Source organism: Erythrolamprus reginae, chromosome 2 (assembly GCF_031021105.1).
Source record: "Erythrolamprus reginae isolate rEryReg1 chromosome 2, rEryReg1.hap1, whole genome shotgun sequence".
Taxonomy (NCBI): Eukaryota; Metazoa; Chordata; class Lepidosauria; order Squamata; family Dipsadidae; genus Erythrolamprus; species Erythrolamprus reginae.
Window position 1 is genome coordinate 99,168,514 of NC_091951.1, and position 25,621 is coordinate 99,194,134.

At 41.4% G+C, this 25,621-nt stretch overlaps 1 protein-coding gene across 2 annotated transcripts in view; it reads left to right on the forward strand.

The window, feature by feature from the left end:
- GRK6 (G protein-coupled receptor kinase 6) overlaps positions 1-24,790 on the forward strand; it is a 50,447-nt gene extending 25,657 nt beyond the window's left edge. For both annotated transcript variants that reach the window (XM_070735830.1, XM_070735829.1), the window contains exons 4-16: positions 8-85; positions 1,594-1,694; positions 2,849-2,941; positions 3,731-3,794; positions 4,406-4,546; positions 6,437-6,627; positions 6,871-6,908; positions 7,054-7,143; positions 10,028-10,236; positions 14,125-14,262; positions 14,382-14,519; positions 14,702-14,836; positions 24,385-24,790. In XM_070735830.1, the coding sequence (XP_070591931.1) occupies positions 8-85; positions 1,594-1,694; positions 2,849-2,941; positions 3,731-3,794; positions 4,406-4,546; positions 6,437-6,627; positions 6,871-6,908; positions 7,054-7,143; positions 10,028-10,236; positions 14,125-14,262; positions 14,382-14,519; positions 14,702-14,836; positions 24,385-24,435 (1,467 nt within the window). In that variant the 3' untranslated portion in view covers positions 24,436-24,790. The remainder of the gene's footprint in view (positions 1-7; positions 86-1,593; positions 1,695-2,848; positions 2,942-3,730; positions 3,795-4,405; positions 4,547-6,436; positions 6,628-6,870; positions 6,909-7,053; positions 7,144-10,027; positions 10,237-14,124; positions 14,263-14,381; positions 14,520-14,701; positions 14,837-24,384) is intronic.
- The last annotated feature ends 831 nt before the right edge of the window (positions 24,791-25,621 follow it).

The window sequence follows — 25,621 nt, forward strand, 5'->3', positions numbered from 1 at the left end:
ATTTCAGGCCGAATATGAAGTGACCCCGGATGAGAAACGTAAAGAATGTGGGAAGAGCCTGATCGAAGCGTATTTGAATCCTCAGGTGAGAGGCTTTTCGGGTTGTGGCAACCAAGCAAAGGAGCCAAGGGAGTAACTTGTGAGTTACTCTATTAATAAGCTGGGCTTTGGGAAGTGCAATTGCCTTACTGAAAACTCTATTTATCCTTTTTCGGGGCTTTGTAGTGTGTGTGTGTGGGTGTGGGTGTGTAGATTGGCATGATGGCCACAACATGGCAATCTTGAGATGAATGTGGTGATGATGATGATGATGATGATGATGATGATGATGATGATGATAGTACAGTGGTACCTCTACATACAAATGTCTCTACTTACAAACTCTTTTAGATAAGAACTGGGTGTTCAAGATTTTTTTGCCTCTTCTCAAGAACCATTTTCCACTTACAAACCCGAGCCTCCGAAACTGTAACCGGAAAAGGCAGGGAGAAGCCTCCATGGGGCCTCTCTAGGAATCTCCTGGGAGGAAACAGGGCCAGAAAAGATGGGGAGAGGCTGTGGGGCTTCTGTAGGAATCTCCTGGGAGGAAACAGGACCGGAAAAGGCAGGGAGAAGCCTCCATGGGGCCTCTCTAGGAATCTCCTGGGAGGAAACAGGACCGGAAAAGGCAGGGAGAAGCCTCCTTGGGGCCTCTCTAGGAATCTCCTGGGAGGAAACAGGGCCGGAAAAGGCAGGGAGAAGCCTCCTTGGGGCCTCTCTAGGAATCTGGGAGGAAACAGGGCCGGAAAAGATGGGGAGAGGCTGTGGGGCCTCTCTAGAAATCTCCTGGGAGGAAACAGGACCGGAAAAGGCAGGGAGAAGCCTCTATAGGGCCTCTCTAGGAATCTCCTGGGAGGAAACAGGGCCAGAAAAGATGGGGAGAGGCTGTGGGGCCTCTCTAGGAATCTCCTGGGAGGAAACAGGACCGGAAAAGGCAGGGAGAAGCCTCCATGGGGCCTCTCTAGGAATCTCCTGGGAGGAAACAGGACCGGAAAAGGCAGGGAGAAGCCTCCTTGGGGCCTCTCTAGGAATCTCCTGGGAGGAAACAGGGCCGGAAAAGGCAGGGAGAAGCCTCCTTGGGGCCTCTCTAGGAATCTCCTGGGAAGAAACATGGCCTCCACCCTCCCTGTGGTTTCCCCAATCACACACATTATTTGCTTTTACATTGATTCCTATGGGAAAAATTGCTTCTTCTTACAAACTTTTCTGCTTAAGAACCTGGTCACGGAACGAATTAAGTTTGTAAGTAGAGGTACCACTGTATTTAATTCAGCCCTTTCTTATTCAACACCTGGTCCTTGTAGAATAGCAATCAATAGCACTAATCGTTCATTGCAAAAGTTAGTATCCTACAATAAACTCTAAAGATCTGGCAATGCAGGGAGAAACAGCAAGAGGCTACAGTAATGTCTTCCTGTCTATTCCTACTGTTGCCTTGTTCCATTCCCTCCAGCCCCACAATAATTCTGCCAGGAACTGGTGCTTCAGGAGGGGGGCTTGTTGCTTCTTGCAGAACTGTGAATTCATCATTTGACACTAATGCTTTGCCCTTAGAGTGCGGACCACGTCCCTGAAGTGCCCTTGGAGCTAGTGAATCTCTGTTCTGAGCAACTGGAGCAGGAACCAAGTAAAGAACTCTTTAAGGAATCTACCAAGTGAGTGGAGAGAATAGGTGGAATTTGATTAATGCTCTGTATATTTTTCTGGACAACAATTGGCAGCCCAACAAGATCTAAACTTTCTCTTCACCAAAAGCATTGGATAATTCATTACTGATAAATGTTAGAACTTGTTCTATGATATCATTCATTTCCCTATCATAGAAGAGCTGCTAGGCAACAGAACAAAACATCTTTAGTCACATCTTAATAAGTGATGTTTAGATCATTAGCAGAGCTGTTGGAAGTTTGATAACTGGGAGGGGTGGGGGAGGAGAGATCCTAACCTTGTATTTCAGATCCAGACATTTTCTTTTGAGTCACACTTTTTGTCCCTGGAAAACATTATACCTTCATTAGAAACATAGAAGATTGATGGCAGAAAAAGACCACATGGTCCATCTAGTCTGCCCTTATACTATTTCCTGTATTTTATCTTAGGATGGATATATGTTTATCCCAGGCATGTTTAAATTCAGTCACTGTGGATTTACCAACCACGTCTGCTGGAAGTTTGTTCCAAGCATCTACTACTCTTTCAGTAAAATAATATTTTTTAATAATTATAATATATAATTAAAAATAAATAATTTATTATTTATTTATTTATTAATAAATATTATAATTAATTAATAATAATAATAATAATAATAATAATAATAATAGATAGCTGAAGGTATGCTCCACCAAAGTAAGCCAGTTGGCAACCTCATTATCAACCATATTATAGATTCCTTAGACACTGTGCGTCCTTATATTGATTTCAAGAGAGGCAGGGCATATAGAAATAAGGACTTTCTATATCTCAAACCTCTTATATTATTTGGCCTGACAAGTACTGGCCCAAATTTGTTTAGCAGAGATCTTCTAGTCCTCTGCATCTGTCAAAAAAAAAGTTTTATCAAACATGTAATGAATCAATGAACTTCTGCTTTTTCTGTAAATGAGAATCACTTTCCTAGCGCTATCTAAGTTGAGTGTTATATCTTTGGCCTTCCTAAGGTAATGAAATTATGAGTTTTCCTAATTCCGTGACGGTTTTCCACCTTGTGCCCAGTCACGTTTTTGAACAAAGAAGCATCTGACATTATCTTTATTTTTCTGCATGGGGATGACTTCAATTTCCCTAAGAAGATCTAGTTCTTTTCTAGGCTCATCCATGACTACCTGAGTGTGGCACCATTCACAGATTATCTCGACAGTGTTTATTTCAACCGCTTCCTGCAGTGGAAGTATCTGGAAAGGTAAATCTTTGTTATGGACTCTGTGGTACTTGTCGTCCAGCTTCTTTGGGGCCTATTGTTTATACAATATATATAGCTTAAAGAGCCCGTTTCCTGCCCTTAACAATATTGCTGGCTGTTGGATAGGAAGGGGAATCTTGGTCACATAACGAAAATGAATTCTTCTTCTTATTATTTATTTATTAGATTTGTATGCCGCCCCTCTCCGTAGACTCGGGGCGGCTCACAGCATACAATAAGACAATTCACAACAAACCTAATAAATTTAAAAAACATTTAAAAAACCCATTATTAAACCAGTCATACACACCATACATAAATTATATAGGCCCGGGGGAGGGAGGGGGAATGCCTCAATTCCCCCATGCCTGACGGCAGAGGTGAGTTTTAAGGAATTTACAGAAGGCAAGGAGGGTGGGGGCAGTTCTAATCTCTGGGGGGAGCTGGTTCCAGAGGGTCGGGGCCGCCACAGAGAAGGCTTTTCCCCTGGGACCCTCCAGACGACATTGTTTAGTCGACGGGATCCGGAGAAGGCCAACTCGGTGGGACCTAATCGGTCACTGGGATTCGTGTGGCAGAAGGCGGTCCCGGAGATATTCCGGTCCGATGCCATGAAAATCCTCATCAGGATTTTTCATCATTAACCTGCTGGAACTTGATTCCTTTTTTATTCCGGTTCATGGGGCTCATTTAAAATAAAATCTTGCTTGCATGTTGTACTGATTAAAAGGGAATAGAATTAACACTTCGCCTTTCTAATGCGCAACTGACCTTTGTTTTGCCTATTAGGCGGCATGTAACCAAGAACACTTTCCGTCAATACCGTGTGCTGGGGAAGGGAGGCTTTGGAGAGGTATGTAATTGACCAACCCCGAGGAAGCAGCTCTCCTGCCTGCTTTTGGGAACCTACCGTATGGAATAATTTTCTGCTTCTGAATAAGAATTCCACAATAATGTGATCTTGGTTATTTGAGCTGTTGGTGATCACACGTACCTTTCTGAACAGCTTGATTGATATGCTAAACATTTAAATTTTATTGTTCTACGCCACTCTTAGTCCATCAGGAGATGGACGGCTTATAAATTGATTAAATTAAATTAAAGCACTTTCTTGCTGCTTCCTACATTGGATGCCCCAAGCTTTGCAACCAGGGGAATGCTGATGGCTGCGAAACACAAAAGGATTCAGCAAGAAAGAATTCTTAACCCATTTATTTATGTTTGAATCTGAGCTTCAAGACGGTCATATTATTCTCAGCAGAAAGGTCATGGACTCATTTTTTGTTTTGTTTTGCAGTAAAAGCCAAGGCTTTTGTAAACGATTTAACCGCTAAGGTATCGCAGCATTTTTGCTTGAATATATCAAAGTAATGACTTCAGGACCCAATAAGCCACTTAACTGATAAAGCTGATAAAATCCCGTGAACTGCGAAAACCATCACCCCTTAATTTCTCCCCCTCAAGGTTTGTGCTTGCCAGGTGCGAGCCACCGGAAAGATGTACGCCTGCAAGAAGCTTGAGAAAAAGCGGATAAAAAAACGGAAAGGAGAAGCCATGACCTTAAACGAGAAGCAGATACTGGAGAAAGTGAACAGTAGGTTTGTAGTAAGTACATAGGAACTGTTTTATTTCTGCCCGGGGTTTGAGAGAGGGTTGGTCATACCGTTACTTGCTGCCCCTGCTCCGTGATGGACAGGGGCTAAAGCAGGGCTGTCAAACTTGCAGGCCGTGGGCTGAAGCGTCACGCACTGGCCACTACCACACCCAATTTAGCAAAGGGAGGAAAAGTCACGATACATCACGTGACGCCACCGTGAATCGAGTTTGACACACCTGGGATAAAGTAAGAGGGATTTCCTTACCCCAGTGGCAACTCTATTGGGCTTTCCCCCTCCTGGCCTATAAACCTATAATGCTAAACCTACAGCCCCTACAGGACTTCTGGCCTCTCTCAGACATCAGTTTATGTGGGATCTTTCTTTTTTTTTTAGATGGGATCTTGAACTGCCAGTAAATGCTTTGTGGAAGGTCTGAATGATAATGGACAATTTTACCTATAATGCTACTCCCTCTTCCATATGTCTAAGGCAGTGTTTCCCAACCTTGGCAACTTGAAGATATTTGGACTTCAACTTCCAGAATTCCCCAGCCAGCAAATGTTGGCTGAGGAATTCTGGGAGTTGAAGTCTAGATATCTTCAAGTTGCCAAGGTTGGGAAACACTGGTCTAAGGGTTACATATTGTACATAGAGATCCATCACGCTACACCTTTTTGGGATTGAGACATTAGGCAGATTACAGAGAAGGAGTTAGAAAAAAATAAGACAAAGCAATTAGGGCATGAGGTGGGAAGAGGAAAATATAGAGAGTTAAATCTATATCAGGGTAACATTTTTAATGTACCTCTATATACCTGTTGGTTCCTGAAAACTATGTCCATGCAGCAGTTGGCATATTTTGCTTTTTAAGCTTCTCACCTCTCTATTGTGCTAAGAATATTATCATTCCATCTAACTATAACTTTCCCAGCCTTCATCTTTGACCATTCACCCTTCCTTCCTTCCTTCCTTCCTTCCTTCCTTCCTTCCTTCCTTCCTTCCTTCCTTCCTTCCTTCCTTCCATTTTACACTTACATTTAACAAAATGATGGCAAAATTCTTCCATGGCTTTAGTCCCAGTGTCAATGTGCAGCACCCAAAACCTAGGCTACATAACAATAGCAATAGCACTTAGCCTTATGTACCGCTTCACAGTGCTTTTACAGCCCCCTCTAAGCGGTTTACAGAGTCAGCATATTGCCCCCAACAATCTGGGTCCTCATTTTCCAATCTCAGAAGGCTGGAAGGCTGAGTCAACCTTGACTCTGGTGAGATTTGAACTGTCAAATTGTAGGCAGCCCTCAGGCAGTAGAAATAGCCTGCAGGACTGCAGTCTAACCACTATGGCACCATGGCTCATGGCACATAGGTAGGCTTATCTGCATGGGTCCTGTCCTTCCCAGCCGATTCTAAATCAGACCATATTTGATGGGAGAGAGCAGACAATTGGCCTTGCCTGCAATCTGCTGAACTTCCCGCTGAAGCTTTTATTGAAACCAGCTCAAGATCCCAAAGAGGATGCAGAGAGATAACTGAGCAACCTTACCTACCTGCAGTTGTCCTTGTTTCACTGAATAGAAACCAATAGAACAGTGTCTTATTGCACTGACCTCTTTGTATTTGGCCTTTTCACTACTCCTGCTGTTTCCTCCTTTGTTTTTAGCTGCTCTGCACCACTTAACTTTACATTAAACTTGATAGCAGACAATTAACTATTAACTACCATTAATGCCTACTTGAATAACACCTTGTTTCAAGAGCTTTCTCTTTCTCTGTATATTCAGGGTGCTTGTAAAGGTGAATAGTCACCAGCTCTTCCTATTTGTGTCTGGGTGCTGTGCTTTCTGGAGCTATTTTAGGTTTGTTCTAGTCCTGAACCGACCTGGTTTTGTTGTAGGTGAGTTTGGCCTATGCCTATGAAACAAAAGATGCTCTCTGCTTGGTCCTGACTCTCATGAACGGTGGAGACCTGAAGTTCCACATCTACCACATGGGAGAAGCAGGATTTGAAGAGCCCCGGGCTGTTTTCTACGCGGCTGAGATCTGCTGTGGCTTGGAGGATCTCCACCGAGAGAGGATAGTTTACAGGTGAGAATGCACTTATCTTCTGGGCAGAGCTGGAACTCAGCGGGGGATCATCTCAGAAATACTTTGAGTGCTGTTAACCGTAAAACGAACAGCTATTGTTCAGAAACTGGGCAGAGGGGAAAGTACGTGTTGGCGAAATCTAAGGAAACTAGTCCTGCCTGACCAGTATTTTAGCCAAGGTATCGATAAATATGTGTGAACCTCTTGATGATGTTATTCTTATAAATCCTTGTTCCTCTCCAGGGACTTGAAGCCTGAGAATATTCTACTGGATGACCATGGTGAGCAAATGTTTTTCACAGACCGATTGATCCCGTCCTGTGAGTTTGTAGCATTGATGCTACTTACTCCCCTTTTATAGCAAGGGAGGGAAATCTCTAAACAAGGCATTCTCACAACTCTTCCCCCCCCCCCCCCCCAAACAAGGTCACATCCGCATTTCTGACCTGGGACTAGCTGTTCATGTTCCGGAAGGACAGACGATAAAAGGTCGGGTTGGGACTGTTGGCTACATGGGTGAGTATCTGAGAAAGGCTCTGGAGGGTTGACTGGAAACTATGGAAGTCATGAAGCCCAGGAGAGCAAGGACAGAGTATTTTGTCACCACCTAGCAGGGCAAAACAGGTGAATGTCATCCTAAAGGGCCTCTGGGCTTAGGTATGAATAACCAGTAGAAAGTGGTCGCATGTACCCCGATCTGCAGAGCAACATAAGGAAATGCATTTGTCGCTTCATTTGCTTCTATTTTGACAATAACTTGCTTGATCCAAATATTTCTCCTTCAGGGTTACCTTTGGACTCCCAGCATGGTTTGTTTTGTGCAGCCAACAGAAATATTACAGTACTAGTAAAACAAATACATCCCTAATGTTTCTGCAGATCTGTAGGCAGACCTGTTGAAGAAACTGGGGCAGCTACTTGGAAAGGTCTTTTCAGGTGGCCCAGAAAAAAAAAACCTTTTCATTTCAAACTTGTGGAGGATTTTTAAATATTCAATTGCAGGGTTTTGTAGAAATGTAGCAGCATTCCTTCCTGAAACATCAGCATTCCTTCCTGAAACATCAGCATTCCTTCCTGAAACAACATCATTGTTTGTGTAGAAACAACATTTCTATACAAACCTAGATATATTTAATTAGAGTAACTTAAAACAAGCAGAATTCCATTTGCTGTCAACTATTTTTTGCATATTCTACGGCCCAAACTATCCAGGGGTTACAGACTAGAAATATAATTGTAGTTGGACTAAAATATTCATTCAGTAGAAATTGGTTTGCATTCACTTTCTGAATATTTTGGAATACATCCCTAAGAGAGTGATTACCGGTACCTTGTATTGCTTACATGGAGGAGACGGAATTAACATTTTTGTCACAATGCTGTGCAAAGAGTATGGAAAGGTTGGAACCTGCAATTACAGTAGGATACAGAAAGAGATGGCTTCCTCTTGCATTTCGTGTTACATCTCTGAATCCCAAGCATCCTTTGCTTCTTTCTGCTTCTTCCTTTCAAGTATTCAGCTAGCACCACCACCACTCACAATACAGTAAAAACAGTACCTTTGGCCAGAGTGCATTGGATTCATTAATCCTAGAAAGTTGTCATATATTGAACTGGATTGCTGATGTATTAAATTTGGTGTTCTGTATGTTGACCAGTGTTGGCTCTTCAAAATTTAGGTTTTTGTAGCTCTATTTAGTACCAAAACATTGGTTAGGAAGTAAGTGGTTGGGTGCTGCCAAGAGTTGGTTATAAGATAAAGGCTTAGATAGATGATTCCCGTATTTTCCCGAAAATAAGACTGGGTCATATTTTTGTGGCCCGTCTGCATCCCACGCAGCTCGTCACAGATCTCAAGGATCCAGCGGTGCCCTAGGCCTGTGTACCGGGCACCCAAGTCCAATAGTGAGGAGGTCAGAGAAGATGTGATGTCAGAGGCTGAAAGCCAACCAGGGCCTTCTGCACCTCCCAAGGTGTACATGAGTGACTCAGGAGAAGAGGAGAAGCATCTTCTTGATGCTAGGGCATGCAGAGCTGCTAGAAGGCAGGAGTGGCTAAGCAAGAGGAGGTCTCTGCATGAATAGATTTGTAGAACAATTGGCCACACCCCTACACTATTTAAGGCTTACCCACATGACCCTTCAGTGCAGAAGTCAACTTTCGTTATGTTCCACTGTTCTCTCAGACTTTTTTCTTTGGATATTATTGTTTCAATGATGAATTATATTGGCTTATTTTCCAATTAGGTCTTATTTTGGGGAAAATATGGTACTAAATGATCTGTCTGATTTACAATCTTAACTGGGGCTTATTTTGGAGTTAGGGCTTAAATTATAAGCATGCTGAAAAATCAAGCTAGGGCAGGGGTGTCAAGCTTGTGACAACACTTCATTATATGATATATCATAATTCCCCCCCCCCCACCTTTGCTAAAATGGGATGGACATGTCCAGCACCTGAAACATCCAGTCCATGGGCTGTGAATTCGACACCCCTGTGCTAGGGTTTATTTTCCAGTTGGGTCTTATTTTTATAGAGATAGGTAGACAACAGACAGACAGACAAGATATTTTCATGTAAAACACTACTATACCCAGTGAGCTTTGGAGCTTTCCTGTACAAGGAGTGGCAGAAACCAGGGATAAAGTCAGAAGAGGAATCATTTTATTTACTTTTTTTTATTTATTTGTTTGTTTGTTTGTTTGTTTGTTTGTTTGTCATAGAAACATAGAAACATAGAAGTCTGACGGCAGAAAAAGACCTCATGGTCCATCTAGTCTGCCCTTATACTATTTTCTGTATTTTATCTTAGGATGGATATATGTTTATCCCAGGCATGTTTAAATTCAGTTACTGTGGATTTATCTACCACGTCTGCTGGAAGTTTGTTCCAAGGATCTACTACTCTTTCAGTAAAATAATATTTTCTCATGTTGCTTTTGATCTTTCCCCCAAGTATAGGATAGTAGTTTAAACATAATATAGAAAGTAATGATAAAAGAGGACAGTAGGACAGGGATGGTAGGCACAATGGTGTGCTTATGCACGTTCCTTACAGACCTCTTAGAAATGGGGAGAGGTCAACTGTAGACAATCTAAGGTTGAAGATTTTGGGGTTTGGGAAAGAAACAACAGTCAGGAAGTGAATTCCAAGCGTTGATCACTCTATTGCTGAAGTCATAAATCAGCCTAGAGTCTCTACATTGTCACAAATAGACTAAGTCCAACCCTTCTTGAATTCCATTAGCATTATATTTCCATGCATAGACATGAGCAAAAAATCAATTTAATTAGAAGTTAATATGTGGCCCTGGTGCTTTGTGCCTGATGTTTCCCTAAGATCAGATCCCATATAAGCAATGATTGTGTCAAGATCTGGTTCCAACGGCTCTTTTTGCAGCTCCTGAAGTTGTGAAGAATGAACGGTACACCTTCAGCCCAGACTGGTGGGCTTTCGGATGCCTGCTCTATGAGATGATTGAGGGCCAGTCTCCATTCCAGCAGCGCAGGAAGAAGATCAAGCGTGAAGAGGTGGAACGCCTGGTGAAGGAAATCCAGGAAGAGTATTCTGATAAATTCTCACCTGCCTCCCGCTCCCTGTGTTCCATGGTACGTGTGCTGCCTCTTTAACCATCAGGCAGGTAGAATTTGCAACACAAACCCTTTCCTTTTCAAAGGTATTGGTGCTTGGTGGAAACTATAATACAATTAAAACTGAATTTACTGTTTTGGCTTACTTCAGAATGGGTTTAACCAAAACAAAAAGCCAAGTTTTTTTTACTATGTGTGTTAAATTGGGTGTATAAAGGAACAAAAGTACTTTTGATGTAGTTTGGTAGCCAGTTAAGTGCAAGAATTTTAGTTCATCATCAATGATCAGTGCCGCTAATCAATTCTAAACCATTAAAGATGATTTATAGATCACAGAGGCTATGTATCACCTTTATAAGTTAAAGCAAAACAAACCATATTATATATTAAAGTTATCTGCAAACCTGTATTTAGACTAGTATGTAGCATAATCTTGCTGCAATTGTGCTATAAATATATCTATATACTACTAACTAATCCTGCCTGACATCTACCTGTCAGAAAGCAGTTAAATCATACTTCAAATCCTTTATATCCTGGTATAAACTCGTATAGATGTTTATTTGGAAACTTTCCTTTGTTTAGAAAGCAACTTGATTTACCAGTTTATGAGCTAGTAAATAAAGAGCTTGTGTCAAATATCCTTTCTGCACATATTTAACTAACGAGAGAGATATGGAAGAAGGAAGGATATAGACGGTGAAATTAAGTTCTCACTGTGAGTCTCAGTTTCCCTCACTAACTTTCTCAAATCAGAGGAAAAATGCTTATGTATTGTTTTTAAGAGAAAAAAGTATCAAAATAGTATGGTGCACAAAAACGTGACAAAAAGTCAAGTCTAGATTTCTTCAAACAAAAAACAGTAGTATTTTTAAAATCAAAAATATTTGTTTGTTTATAAAATGTATACAAGTCATAGAAACATAGAAGTCTGACGGCAGAAAAAGACCTCATGGTCCATCTAGTCTGCCCTTATACTATTTCCTGTATTTTATCTTAGGATGGATATATGTTTATCCCAGGCATGTTTAAATTCAGTTACTGTGGATTTACCAACCACGTCTGCTGGAAGTTTGTTCCAAGGATCTACTACTCTTTCAGTAAAATAATATTTTCTCATGTTGTTTCTGATCTTTCCCCTAACTAACTTCAGATTGTGTCCCCTTGTTCTTGTGTTCACTTTCCTATTAAAAACACTTCCCTCACCATGATAGTTTAATACCACCTTGTGATATTGGATTAATAACCCCTTTCTGACCCAGGTTCATTAGCTCTCCCAAGAAGACACATAACTGACCTTAATTTTGTTTCTTAACTGTAACTGTAACGTATGAGGAATACTGGAAAGCAGTTAGCGATCACAGTGAGGCATAAATGTTAGAAGGAGAAAAAAAATCTATAATTACTTAGCGACTGTCTCATTCCATTCACTAAAAAGTATCACAGAGATGAAAAGTAATTTTGCTAGCCATATTTATGACATAGGCCTGGAAAGCCAAGCCAAGCCAAAGTAAATTCATAAGCACAGTTGCCATTTCATTTAGCAATTGTTTCATTTAACAACCAAGTTGCCCATCTCAGTTGTGGCTGCTAAGTAAGGACTACCTGTATACTTCTTTTAGGATCTGTGAAGAGGCTTAAAAGACCAGGAAAATCAGTTTCCGGTCACAATTCAAAGTGTTGGTTATGACCTATAAAGCCCTTTATGGCATCGGACCAGAATATCTACAGGACCGCCTTCTGCCGCACGAATCCCAGCGACCGGTTAGATCCCACAGAGTTGGCCTTCTCCGGGTCCCGTTGACTAAACAATGTCGTCTGGCAGGACCCAGGGGAAGAGCCTTCTCTGTGGCGGCCCCGATCCTCTGGAACCAGCTCCCCCCGGAGATTAGGATTGCCCCCACCCTCCTTGCCTTTCTCAAACCTCTTAAAACCCACCCCTGCCGTCATGCATGGGGGAATTGAGACATCTTCCCCAGGCTTATATAGTTTTATGTATGGTGTGCTTGTGTTGTATGTTTTTAAAATAATGGGTTTTTAGAAATCTTTTAAATATTAGATTTGTTTATTATATACTGTTTTATTGTTGTTATGAGCCGCCCCGAGTCTGCGGAGATGGGCGGCATATAAATCTAATAAGTAAGTAAGCAAGCAAGCAAGCAAGCAAGCAAGCAAGCAAGCAAGCAAGCAAGCAAACAAATAAATAAATAAATAAATAAATAAACAAAAAAACAAAAAAACATAAATAAAAAAAACATAAATAATAAAATAAATAGATAAATAAAAAATAAAATAAAAAATAAAATAAAATAAACCAGGCAAAATACTCACTCTTGCCACCTGAAGATGATCCTCCAGCTGTGTTGCCCTAGACAAGCAGTGTTTGGTCACCATGATTCACACATTAGGGACGGAGCTGGTCTGAAGGCAGAATGGAATGGCTGGGTTCCTCCCTGGGGAGCTTTATATGTACGTGACCCTGATTGCCAATGAGCCAGATTCAAAAGGCTAAAATATACATTCTAAATAAGTTACCACATTTTTGGAGTATAAGACGCACCGGAGTATAAGATGCACCTTAGTTTTGGGGAAAGAAAATAGGGGAGAAAATCTGCCCACCAGGTATTCATCTGACTAGTGTGGTCAGCATCAGCACATTATTTTATCTTTTAGTTAGGGCTAAAAAAATCTTCAGAGAGAGTAGTAATGAAAACAAACCTATAAAGACAGGGTAGGCAAAAAACCTTTTGGGAGTAGCAATGAAAAAATCCTGCAAGCAGGGAAGATCGTTAACACCTCATTAGGGCTGGGGGGGAAATCTTCGGAAAAGTTACATTCGGAGCCTCTTTTAGGGGTGGGAAAGGTACGTCTTATAATCTGAAAAATATGGTAGCTAAAAGAGCATCTTCCCTCAGACATTGTTCTGTCCTGTGATTGGAAGATTAGCAATTGGTGTCATTGCCACGATGGTCAGTCTCAACAAGGGCTCGTGTCGTGTACAATCACTTTCCCTCTTGATAAGTCAACGCCATTTCTGCATTTTAGGTATATTTTGTTTGGCCTTCTTTAATTTCCTCCATCTGTTTGTATCATGTATCTTTTTACTGGCTTCTTGTCAAGCTGCCAGTCAGAATTCAGACAAATAAAACTCAGAGTCCTTTTATAAAGGTTCAAAAGTGAATTTATCAAAATCAGAACTTGAAGCATCGAAAGAAAAGCAAAGTCTGAGGAAAAATGGCGCGTTACACACATATCAAAAACCCCTTTCCACCCCCTGTTGGGCATTCGCCCAATCTCCATTTCCCAGATGCATCAGGTGACACAAGTTGCTCCTCCCATCACTCTTCAGGAATTTTCCATCTAACGGACTCCTCTTGGCACCTGGGAAATCGAAACTTAACTCTCCTCCTGCACGCTTCCCAACACCTCCCCTTGATCTCTACCCCTCCCGGTCTCTATGACAACCAAGCAAAAGAATGCAGCAGCATTGCCAAGGTTGACACTTGTTTTAAGGTTTTTTTTAAAAAAAGTTAAATTTTATTTTGTGTCATAGTGTATTTATGTAATTGTTTTAAATCATATTGGAGCTTTTTTTAAGGTTTATAAACATTTAATATAATTTAATTTAATAAATTACTATAGCGTGTGTCATTTTAAAAAATTTTATAGTAAATAAATGGTAAGGACGTAAAAGAAGAAGTGCAGTTTGAGGGCGATTTCTAATCGGCCAAAAAATATAAAATGTGTTTTGTGATTAGCAAAAACCTGGACCAAAAAAGCCCCAACAGTCTACGAAGAACACTTTAAGTTTTATGTCAATATTCCCCTCCCCAAAACAGTTTTAACAGTTTAAATGTGGGTTAAATTTATTCCCATTGTGTTTGATTGTCCTGTGCTGCATTTTAGCTCTTGTGCAAAGACCCCTTGGAGCGGCTGGGGTGTGGAGGGTCCGGTGCTCAAGAGGTGAAAGACCACCCACTATTTAAACATCTGAATTTCAAGCGACTGGAAGCTGGGATGCTGGACCCACCTTTTAAACCTGATGTGAGTTGAAAATGCACATATGGTGCAGTCAGGTTTTGTGCTCGTATAATATTGTTTCCTATTTTAAATGGAAGAAAATAACCCTTCTATGTATTATTTTATTTCTATATTCCTCCTAGCCCCAAGCTATTTATTGCAAAGATGTCCTGGATATTGAGCAGTTCTCCACAGTCAAAGGGGTAGAGTTAGAACCAACGGACCATGATTTCTACCATAAATTTGCAACAGGAAGTGTCCCTATTCCCTGGCAAAACGAGGTAGGTTTTCTTCTGGGAAATGATGCTTCTGAAAGGAGAACATTAAAAAATGGGTTATCTGCTATTGCAACAAAAACTGGTCCTGGTAGCTGATTTTCGATGTGGGCGGTTCTGAGAAACGAGTGGGTAGCCATAGCAAAACTATCGTGAGTTCTGAAGTTTTTATCATTATTATTTTGTAGATGATAGAGACAGAATGTTTCAAGGAGCTGAATGTATTTGGGCCAGATGGCATCATACCTCCTGATCTGGACTGGAAAGAGCCGCAGCCTCCCCTGCCCAAAAAGGGTCTGCTCCAGCGTCTCTTCAGCCGACAGGTAATTCACCTGACAGGTGAGAGTGGGATTGTCTGAGTTGGAAATCTCATTTGCCTTGAGACGCATTTGTTTGGCATAGTCCCCTTCGGCTCTCTTCCCATTAGGTCAGTGGGTTCCATTTACCTTTCCTGCTGGTGCGCATTGCGATGTTTTGCGCACAGGTGCGTGCGCCACTCTTACACGCCCACGCACCCCTTCCTGCAATTTCACTTCTGTGCGTGTTCAGAAGGTGCTTTCAGCCACAGCTGAGGAGAGCTGCTCAACTGTGCTTCGGATGAAGAAATAAAGGTCAACTAGAGGGCTTTTTTCACAGCAGAGGGCGAGGAGAAGCCATACAAACAATGAAAAAAATCACCAAAAATTCCCCAAAAAAAGATGGCAGTGCGCATAGACCAGCACAGACAGAACTGGATCCGTGATGCCAAAATTGTGGATTGCTAACGGTTCAGGCGATCTGGTCCAAACCAGGAGGAACCCACCCTTAGGTGTTTTCTATAGCTCTTCATCTCAGCTTTCCCAGCACATCCTGTACTGGAGCATCTCTAGGACATAGTTAATTTATGACAGGAGAATATTTGTAGCTCAGGGTTGAAATGAAAGGGTCTTTGGTGCTCTCTGAGCTTGGTTGATTTCTTGCCGACATTTCACTATGTCCAAACTAGGTAACATTAGCAGTGCCGTACAGTTAAAATTTAGTTGATTGGCAAGATCCTTAAGGTGTCTTCCTAGAGTCCACGTTTCGGCCGGCCAGGAAGGACGTCTCCGTGACGTCAAAGCTCCACCCCTGGAATTCCCTATTGGGATTCCCTACCTCCATTTGAGCCTCCCGACTGGCCGACAGCTCCACGGCTCTTCTGCGAAGGTGATAGCCAGGCGGCGGTGCTTCCGAGTTCGGCGTTCGGGAGAACACCAAGAAGCCCCCCGGCTGTTTTGGAAGGTGACAGCTGGGCTGCGGCGCCCAGCGGAGCGCCCATTTTTGCAATCCTGGGAGGTGGAGTTTCCCATGGAGGGGAGCCTCAGGGGAATCCCAGGATTGCAAAAACGGGCGCTTCACTTGCAATGGAAGTCCGGAGGTGGGGCATCCTGCCGGCGGTGGCGGTGGGTTCATAAGGCGAAAAAAGTTCGTAAGAAAAGGCAAAAAACTTCCAAACTCCGAGTTCGTATCTCGAAAAGTTCATATGACAAGGGGTTCGTATCACGAGGTACTACTGTATTTATATATATATTTATTTATTATTTAGATTTGTATGCCGCCCCTCTCCACAGACTCGGGGCGGCTCTGTCAAATCACCCCGGTATATTGAACGAGCATCACAGCTTCTTTTTTGCCTCTCGGCCCAAGCCATCATAGTGAGGGTGTGGCTAGCTGATGAGTCCAGAACAAGGCCGAAATAGATCTATCCTAGTCTCCCTTAATTTTCAAATTCAGCAAAAACATGTGACACATACACACACACACACATAAGCATGCCTTTCTGTTAAAAGCATTTCAAGGCAATGTACAACAACTATAAAAGCCAATTAAATCATAGAAATATCAGATTATTATACCAAAGGCCAGGGATATTGCTGTTCGTTAACCATGAAATGAAATTGCTAAAAGCAGTTTAGCAAGCAGGATTGAAAAGATATTTCTCTTCATTTTTGTTCCCAGGATAGAGCTAGACTCAACTGCATATCCTAAGGAAGACCATTTCACAGTTTAGGATGCAGCAAGAAGAAAACATTTTGACATGTATCTAATATACAATATTTGCAAATTATATCATAGAAACATAGAAACACAGAAGTCTGACGGCAGAAAAAGACCTCCTGGTCCATCCAGTCTGCCCCTACACTATTTTCTGTATTCTATCTTAGGATGGATATATGTTTATCCCAGGCATGTTTAAATTCAGTTACTGTGGATTTATCTACCACGTCTGCTGGAAGTTTGTTCCAAGGATCTACTACTCTTTCAGTAAAATAATATTTTCTCATGTTGCTTTTGATCTTTCCCCCAACTAACCTCAGATTTTGCCCCCTTGTTCTTGTGTTCACTTTCCTATTAAACACACTTCCCTCCTGGACCTTATTTAACCCTTTAATATATTTAAATGTTTCGATCATGTCCCCCCTTTTCCTTCTGTCCTCCAGACTATACATATTGAGTTCATTAAGTCTTTCCTGATACGTTTTATGCTTAAGACCTTCCACCATTCTTGTAGCCCGTGTTTGGACCCGTTCAATTTTGTCAATATCTTTTTGTAGGTGAGGTCTCCAGAACTGAACACAATATTCCAAATGTGGTCTCACCAGCATTCTATATAGCGGGATCATAATCTCCCTCTTCCTGCTTGTTATACCTCTAGCTATGCAGCCAAGCATCCTACTTGCTTTCCCTACCGCCTGACTGCACTGTTCACCCATTTTGAGACTGTCAGAAATCACTACCCCTAAATCCTTTTCTTCTGAAGTATTTGCTAACACAGAACTGCCAATACAATACTCAGATTGAGGATTCCTTTTCCCCAAGTGCATTATTTTACATTTGGAAACATTAAACTGCAGTTTCCATTGCTTTGACCATTTATCTAGTAAAGCTAAATCATTTACCATATTACAGACGCCTCCAGGAATATCAACCCTATTGCACACTTTAGAGTCATCGGCAAATAGGCAAACCTTCCCTACCAAACCTTCCCCTATGTCACTCACAAACATATTAAAAAGAATAGGACCCAGAACAGACCCTTGTGGCACACCGCTTGTAACCTGACTCTGCTCAGAATACTCATCTCAGGGCATCTTTTGTATAAATTCAATTTTTTTCCCTAACGGTTCTGTGGGCGTGAAAGGGGAAGGATACTGCAAAATCCCCATTCTCAACACACTATGGGGCCAGCCAGAGATGGTATTTGCTGGTTCTCTGAACTACTCAAAATTTCTGTTACTGGTTCTCCAGAACCTGTCAGAATCTACTGTATTTCACTCCTGCCAATAACCAAACAAATTTTTAAAGAAGCAGGGTGCCCTTTAAATTGTCGTTTCATAAGTTTTTAAGGCTTGTTTAAAGATGAATGACCTTGAGCGGAGGACAAAAAACAAGCATATATTAATATAATAGACTGCTAATATTAAGTAACAGTCAAAAGCCAACGTACAACCTTTTATATAAATTTCTGGATGCTTTTCACATGTTGCTGTAAACAGCATAAATCATCATGCCAAATTATACCAACCCAGTAAGGGTCACAGCTGGAACATTTAAATGTAATTGTGCAAACACTTCTTGCCAAAGTTTCGAGTTTGCTCTTTTGGAGGGTTGCAACCTCTTTCAAAACAAGTCCTCTCTGAACCAGACTTCCTCTTCCACAGCAGAACTGGACTTGCAAACTTGTTCCTTCTTATCGAGCCCAAGCAGAATTGAAGGATATGAGCTGTTTCCTTTATACCAGTAGTTGCCCAAGGATGATAGAGCTAAAGGCCATCAGCATGTGGGTGATACCTCATTCCAAAATTCCAAGCGATCTCTCTTCTACATAGGTTCATGTATAAAACTATTCCGTTGAATAAGGTGGGCACGTCACAATCCTGTACATCGTGGGAGAAAAGCTTTAGTTTATTGCCTCCTGCAACTTTTCATGTTCGTCTTCATTTCCCATGACATTAATCTTTCTTAGCTTATTTAATTAGCAAGGAGGGGCAACGTTGGATAAATATGTAGTAGCCTTCACTGCTGTAGCTTCCCTGTTCACTTCCCTAAGCTCAAAGGATTCCAAGAAGGCAGATAAGTAGTTGACAGCTAATATAGTAAGTTATATTAATTTAACCCATTATTAATTCAATTTAATGATGGAGTCTCAGTCAGGGCAAACATTTTTTTCATCCATCAGCAATGATCTAATTCTGCCATAAGAAGGTCAAATTAGGAATGATAGGAATAAGCCATTTTCATATTTCATACAAGCAAGCTTTGACATTCTCTAAGCATCCTCATTTTGATCCATTTGCTGTTTAGGGGAACAAGTCCAGAACAAACCATTATGCTTTCAGACCAATAAACAAAGATACATCAAAAGGCTTTTAAAAGCACCTTTTTAAGCTAACCAAATTTACTAAAAGGCATAAACTTTGGAGCTTTAGCTTACTTTGTATAACTCTTCTTCTTTCAGAGTATCACTTTCCTCCATCAGACCAAATGAAGTGGTGTTCTGTTTGCATTACATATCTATTGACACACGTTGCTGATGGGCATGAAATTCAGGGTTATTCCTAAATAGACATAGACTTTTTACAGCCCCCGGGCTATTTTTTGGTCCTTTGGCTGTACAGTATTTGTCCAACCCTCATAAAATCAATCAGAAATTAGGAATCAAATGTAAATAAGTGTATGCCATTCACACAATATAATGCCATTGTTTTTAATCTACTGGTATCTATCTATCTATCTATCTATCTATCTATCTATCTATCTATCTATCTATCTATCTATCTACCTACCTACCTATACCTATCTAGCTATCTAGCTATCATCTCTATCTGTCTGTCTGTCTATCTACCTACCTACCTACCTACCTATCTACCTATCTATCCATCATCTATCTATCTATCTATCTATCTATCTATCTATCTATCTATCTATCTACCATCTCTCCCTCTCTCTCTATCTCTCTCTATCTCTCTCTCTATCTTTCTGTCTGTCTGTCTACCTATCTATCTATCTACCTACCTACCTATCTATCTATCATCTCTCTATCTATCTCTCTGTCTGTCTGTCTGTCTGTCTGTCTGTCTACCTACCTATCTATCATATCTATCTATCTATCTTTCTGTCTATTATCTCTCTATCTCTCTATCTCACTATCTATCTCTCTATCTATCTATCTCTTTATCTATCTATTATCTGTCTGTCTGTCTGTCTGTCTATCTGCATTTATAGGCTGCCCTTTCCTAGTGGATTCAGGACTACAAGATAAAAGAGTACAAAAAATTTTAAAATCCCAAGCGTCAAAAACCAAACAAAACAATACAAAATTTAAAAACCCTAACATTAAAAAACCATACAATTAAAGTCATACCACAAACATACTATTGGCCAGAGCAGAATGTCAGTGCTCAATGCTCCCAGGCCTGCAAAGGCATGTTTTTAAAGCCTTTTGAAAGGCCAGGAGGGTGGGTGCAGTGCGAATCTCTGGGGGGGCTGATTCAGGAAGAGTGGAGCTGCCATAGAGAAGGCCCTTCCCCTCCGACCCACCAGTTGACAATGTTTGGCTAACAGGATCTGGAGAAAACCAACCTGACCGGCCGCTGGGATACACGAGGCAGGCATTTTAAAGCTGTTGCTATTTTTTTTTCTATGTACATATGTGTGTGCATGTGTGCCTATGGACCTTCACAGTCCTGTTGGTTCGGCCCTCCACCATAGGCCCAGTTTCTCTTGGAGCCCATTGGGGAAATTAATTTCCATCCCCTGCGCCTAACTGGGGAAACTTGATGGGTTTGTTAAATTATCAGGACAAAGTAATCTGGGTTGGTGCAGCACGAACCTCCAAAGTTGTTCCGTTCTGCTTTAGAATTGGGCAGCAGGTCATAAGGGATATCATTGTCACCTCATGTATCAAAATTAGCAGACTTTTAAATGGTTCATCTGACTATAGACATTTAGCATTCCCACACATTCCTGTTATTCCTCCCAGCCTTGCTTGGTATTGGTCAGATCTCTGGGATATGTATTAGGTCTGGGGGGGGGGGTTTTCCTAAAAAATCAAATCTTGAGTGATGTCTTCCCAGTAATTGATCAGGAGCCTAAATGCAGAAAAGCTACTACAGCTGAATTTTAAAAATCTGGACTGCAATTATCTGGCTGCTAATAGCAATTCTTGATGGAGGTTTTCTGGTCATCCAGAGTTTTGCATGCAGTAATTCTGTTGTTAAGGTCATGTGTAGTTATCTCAGTTTCCTTCCTGGAGTAGCCGTCTGCAGGGAGGAATACGTTTTAAAGCCTGCCATCTGTTCTTTGCAGTGATGATGACCACTTGTCATTTCCATGAAGTCATTTCCACGAAGGTCCATTTAATATAAACATTGCATTTGCTCCTGAATGCAGGGGATGTGCTCACAACCACATAGAAACATAGAAGATTGACGGCAGAAAAAGACCTCATGGTCCATCTAGCCTGCCCTTATACTATTTCCTGTATTTTATCTTAGGATGGATCTATGTTTATCCCAAATTCAGTTACTATGGATTTACCAACCACATCTGCTGGAAGTTTGTTCCAAGCATCTACTACTCTTTCAGTAAAATAATATTTTCTCACGTTGCTTCTGATCTTTCCCCCCAGCTAACCTCGGACTGTGCCCCCTTGTTCTTTTAAAATGCTTTAAAATGCTTTTAAAGCTCTTCCAGGGACAGCAGCATAGAAGCAGGGAGGCCCCCTGGCAAGGAACAAGCCTCCAGCAGCATCATATTTGTAGCCCCGTCTTCAAAGGCTGTTGAGTCTCAGGCTGCTGAAGTGCCTCTTAAGAAACGAGAGGCAATACTGAGTCCTCTAAAACACTGATTTTCAACCTTTTTTTGAGCTGCGGCACAGTTTTTACATATACAAAATCATGGGGCACATTGAGCAGGGGAGAGGAGGGGGGGCTAAAAAAGTTTGGACCAAAAAATCTCTCTCTCTCTCTCTTCCTCCCTTTCACTCTATTTCTCTCCCTCTTTCTCTCTCTCCCTTCCTTCCTCTCTCTCTCCATCCCTCTTTCTTTCCCTCTTTTTTGCTCTCTTTCTATCTCTCCCTCCTTCCCTGCCTTTCTTTCTCTCTCTCTCTCTCTCTTGCTTTCTCTCTCTTTCTCTTTCTCTCTTTCTCTCTCTCTCTCTCTTGCTTTCTTTCTCTTTCTCTCTTTCTCTCTCTCTTTCTTTCTTTCTCTCTCTCTCTTGCTTTCTTTCTCTCTCTTGCTGAGCTTTGCGGCACACCTGACCATGACTCGCGGCACACTGGTTGAAAAACACTGCTCTAAAAGGCCTGCTGTCCATATTGGGGCCAGAATTTCTGCATCCTCCGTTGGGAAAACTCCAAGCCGACAGAAGCAGAAGAGCTCAGAACCACTTGAAAGTCCCATTGTTTTCTCCCAAGGCTGTTCCTTCTCTTTCGCATGGCTTCATGATTTAAAAATAGAGCATTTTCCAACAGCACCCACAGCTCCCGTGTAGTTTAAGAACAATGCTGCGTCCTTTCTTTTAATTATTTATTTTACTTTGCACAGCAAGCAAGGGCACTCTGGGTTCTATGGGAACTTGCTGCCTTCCAGTAAAACTCCAGTAGCCTCCTCTAGTGGCTCTGTTGAATGGCGGATCAGGGATCCCTGGTTGGGCCTCCCGCAGCATGTTCGCTTTTTTCAGAGGTGAGGAACCTCTTCTCTCCCAGCTGTTTGAAGGCATGAGAAGACAAGGGAAAGGAATGTGGACTCCTAATACTTTCAGTTCCTTCCTTCCCCCTCCAGAGATGCTGCTTCTCTGCATTAATAATCCCTTGAGTCACTCTTTCTACTTCCTGCAAAACACCAAGATTGCTTTATCTCGATCGTTATGGAGTTTTGAAATATCTCCATTTATTATGGCTCATGTATCTATAGTCCCATTACTTGGAACTGAAAGGGTCTTTCTTTCTTTCTTTCTTTTTTCCCCCACTGGGGGAAATCCTGGGGGGATTTCTAAGATCTTGCTAATATTTCGGATACTTGAGCCTTTCGGAATTTAGATTCCTGTGTTAATTGCCTTAGTTCAATTGGATAAGTGGTCCATGGTTCTGTATTGCACATCTTCCAGCTGTAATTTTACCGAGCTGACTTGCATTATGATCTTTTGACTGGGTTCACTAATACACAGTGATATTTGCTTCATTTATGGCCGCTAATGGCATTTGTGTTCTCCCCGTAATTCACTGGTCAAAAATAAATAAATAAATAAAGGGAACACTTAAACAACACAATATAACTCCAAGTAAATCAAACTTCTGTGAAATCAAACTGTCCACTTAGGAATCAACACTGATTGATAACCCTTCAGTCTTCCACACGAAACAGAATACCCTACGAAACTAGACTGACAATCCTGGATCTACAAACCTTAGAACTATGATGCCTTAAACATGATCTAAGTATTGCCCACAAGGTCATATGCTGCAACGTCCTGCCTGTCAAATACTACTTCATCTTCAACCACAACAACACAAGAGCACAAAACAGATTCAAACTTAATATTAACCACTCCAAGCTTGACTATAAAAAATACGACTTTAGTAATCGAGTTGTCGAAGCGTGGAACTCATTACCTGACTCTGTAGTGTCAACCCCAAACCCTCAACATTTTACCCTTAGACTGTCCACGGTTGACCTGTCCAGATTCCTAAGAGGTCAGTAAGGGGCGTACATAAGTGCACCAGCATGCCTTCCGTCCCCTGTCCTAATGTCTCTCCTATAATTCTCTATATCTCTCTCGCTCCTATTCCTATATCTTTTCTTCTACCCTTTCATTGATATATGATATATTTTACTATGAGCATATCCTCTGTAAGCTTCATTTATGGTTTGGACTAACTAGATAGATAGATAGATAGATAGATAGATAGATAGATAGATAGATAGATAGATAGATAGATAGATAGATAGATAGATAGATAGATAGATAGATAGATAGATAGATAGTTACTATAGATAGATAGATAGATAGATAGATAGATAGATAGATAGATAGATAGATAGATAGATAGATAGATTAGATAGATAGATAGATAGATAGATAGTTACTGTAGATAGATAGATAGATAGATAGATAGATAGATAGATAGATAGATAGTTACTGTAGATAGATAGATAGATAGATAGATAGATAGATAGATTAGATAGATAGATAGATAGATAGATAGATAGATAGATAGATAGATAGATAGATAGATAGATAGATAGTTACTGTAGATAGATAGATAGATAGATAGATAGATAGATAGATAGATAGATAGATAGATAGTTACTGTAGATAGATAGATAGATAGATAGATAGATAGATAGTTACTGTAGATAGATAGATAGATAGATAGATAGATAGATAGATAGATAGTTACTGTAGATAGATAGATAGATAGATAGATAGATTAGATAGATAGATAGATAGATAGATAGATAGATAGATAGATAGATAGATAGATAGATAGATAAACAGATAAACAAACAAACAATTTCACTTGCTGTTGTGCACATTCAGCATTGTACAGAACAAATATTCAATGAGAATATTTCATTCATTCATATCTAGGATGTGTTATTTGAGTGTTCCCTTGATTGTTTTGAGCAGTATAGTTTTGGCTTCAGGAGAGCAGTACTATGCTTTGAAAGCAGGACTTTCAGCAGCCTTGTTTTAGGCGGGGCTGGCCCAAAAAGTATATTTCTGAGTAATGGAGTTTCTCTGTGGGGAATGGGAACAAAATCCTGCGGCTTCCCTGCTTGTTGAATAAGTGGCCTCACTCTCTGCTTGCTGTGTGCTCTCCCTTTCACTCCCTCCCTCCCTTCCCCAGGACTGTTGCGGGAACTGCAGTGAGAGCGAAGAGGAACCAACTCGCTTATGAACTGACTCAGAAAAGAAGGCGCTCGCTTACAGTTCGAACACAGTCCACCACCAGCATGTGTGCAGCTCGTTGTTTCAGGGTGGCAGCAGATCCCCATCCCAGAAGGGAAGCGTTCGAAGACCAGGGAAGAAGAAAGAGGAACCTTCTGCAGAAACCTCCAGTGTGCCGCTAGGGAGCTGTCTGCCTTGCTGCCCCTCTTCCGCGATGAGAGAGTGGCGACGGCAGGAGTGAATATGGGATATCCCAGGGCTGGCCCTGGCCCCGGTTTTTGACCTGCTCATCTGCTGGTGTTCGTTGGTTTTTTAAAATATATATATATATTTATGTTACTATAAACGTGAATGTATGTATACAACATATGTACATTCTTAATGGTTGGGGGGAAAAGGGTCCTTCTGTATTTCTCTCTGCACTTCGCTCTCTAGCCCAGTGTTTTGCAACCTTGGCAACTTGAAGATATTTGGACTTCAACTCCCAGAATTCCCCAGCCAGCGAATGCTGGCTGGGGAATTCTGGGAGTTGAAGTCCAAATATCTTCAAGTTGCCAAGGTTGCAAAACACTGCTCTAGCCCATCCTCACTGCTTCTTCTTACTGATGAGCCTGCATCAACCTTCTGGTGGACATGATGAATGGAACATGCTAAGGTGTGGCAGGTAAAATGAGAGGAGCTGCCCTGGCTGGTATGTAGCTGATCTTCAAGGACAACCGTCTCGGCACATGTCTTCTTCTCTCTTAGCCAAGCCCTCTCCCCGCCTCCACCCTCATCCCCACTATTGTAAGCGGTTGACTTGGTGTGTTATTCCCAAGGCACTGTAGGAAGGATGGCAAGTTTTAAGTTTCCCTTTGAATTTGCAGATACGGCTATCATTTAGGCAGCAATCGTCGATTTTTCTTAGATGACAATCTCTGAATTTGGGAATTTGGCTTGACGAGGATGACAAGTTCTAGAGCAGTGGTTCTCAACCTTTCTAATGCCGCGACCCCTTAATACAGTTCCTCGTGTTGTGGTGACCCCCAACCATAAGTCTAGTGCCAATTCTCCCAACAGAGCTTTAAGCTGATTGGCAGGAAGGTCAGAGGGACACCTCTACTGATCGGATTGTAAAAATATGTTCCAAGGCACCAGAATAGAAGCTTTAGTTCCTAACACCATGGGAAATTTGTCTTTTCTCATTCATGTCGACC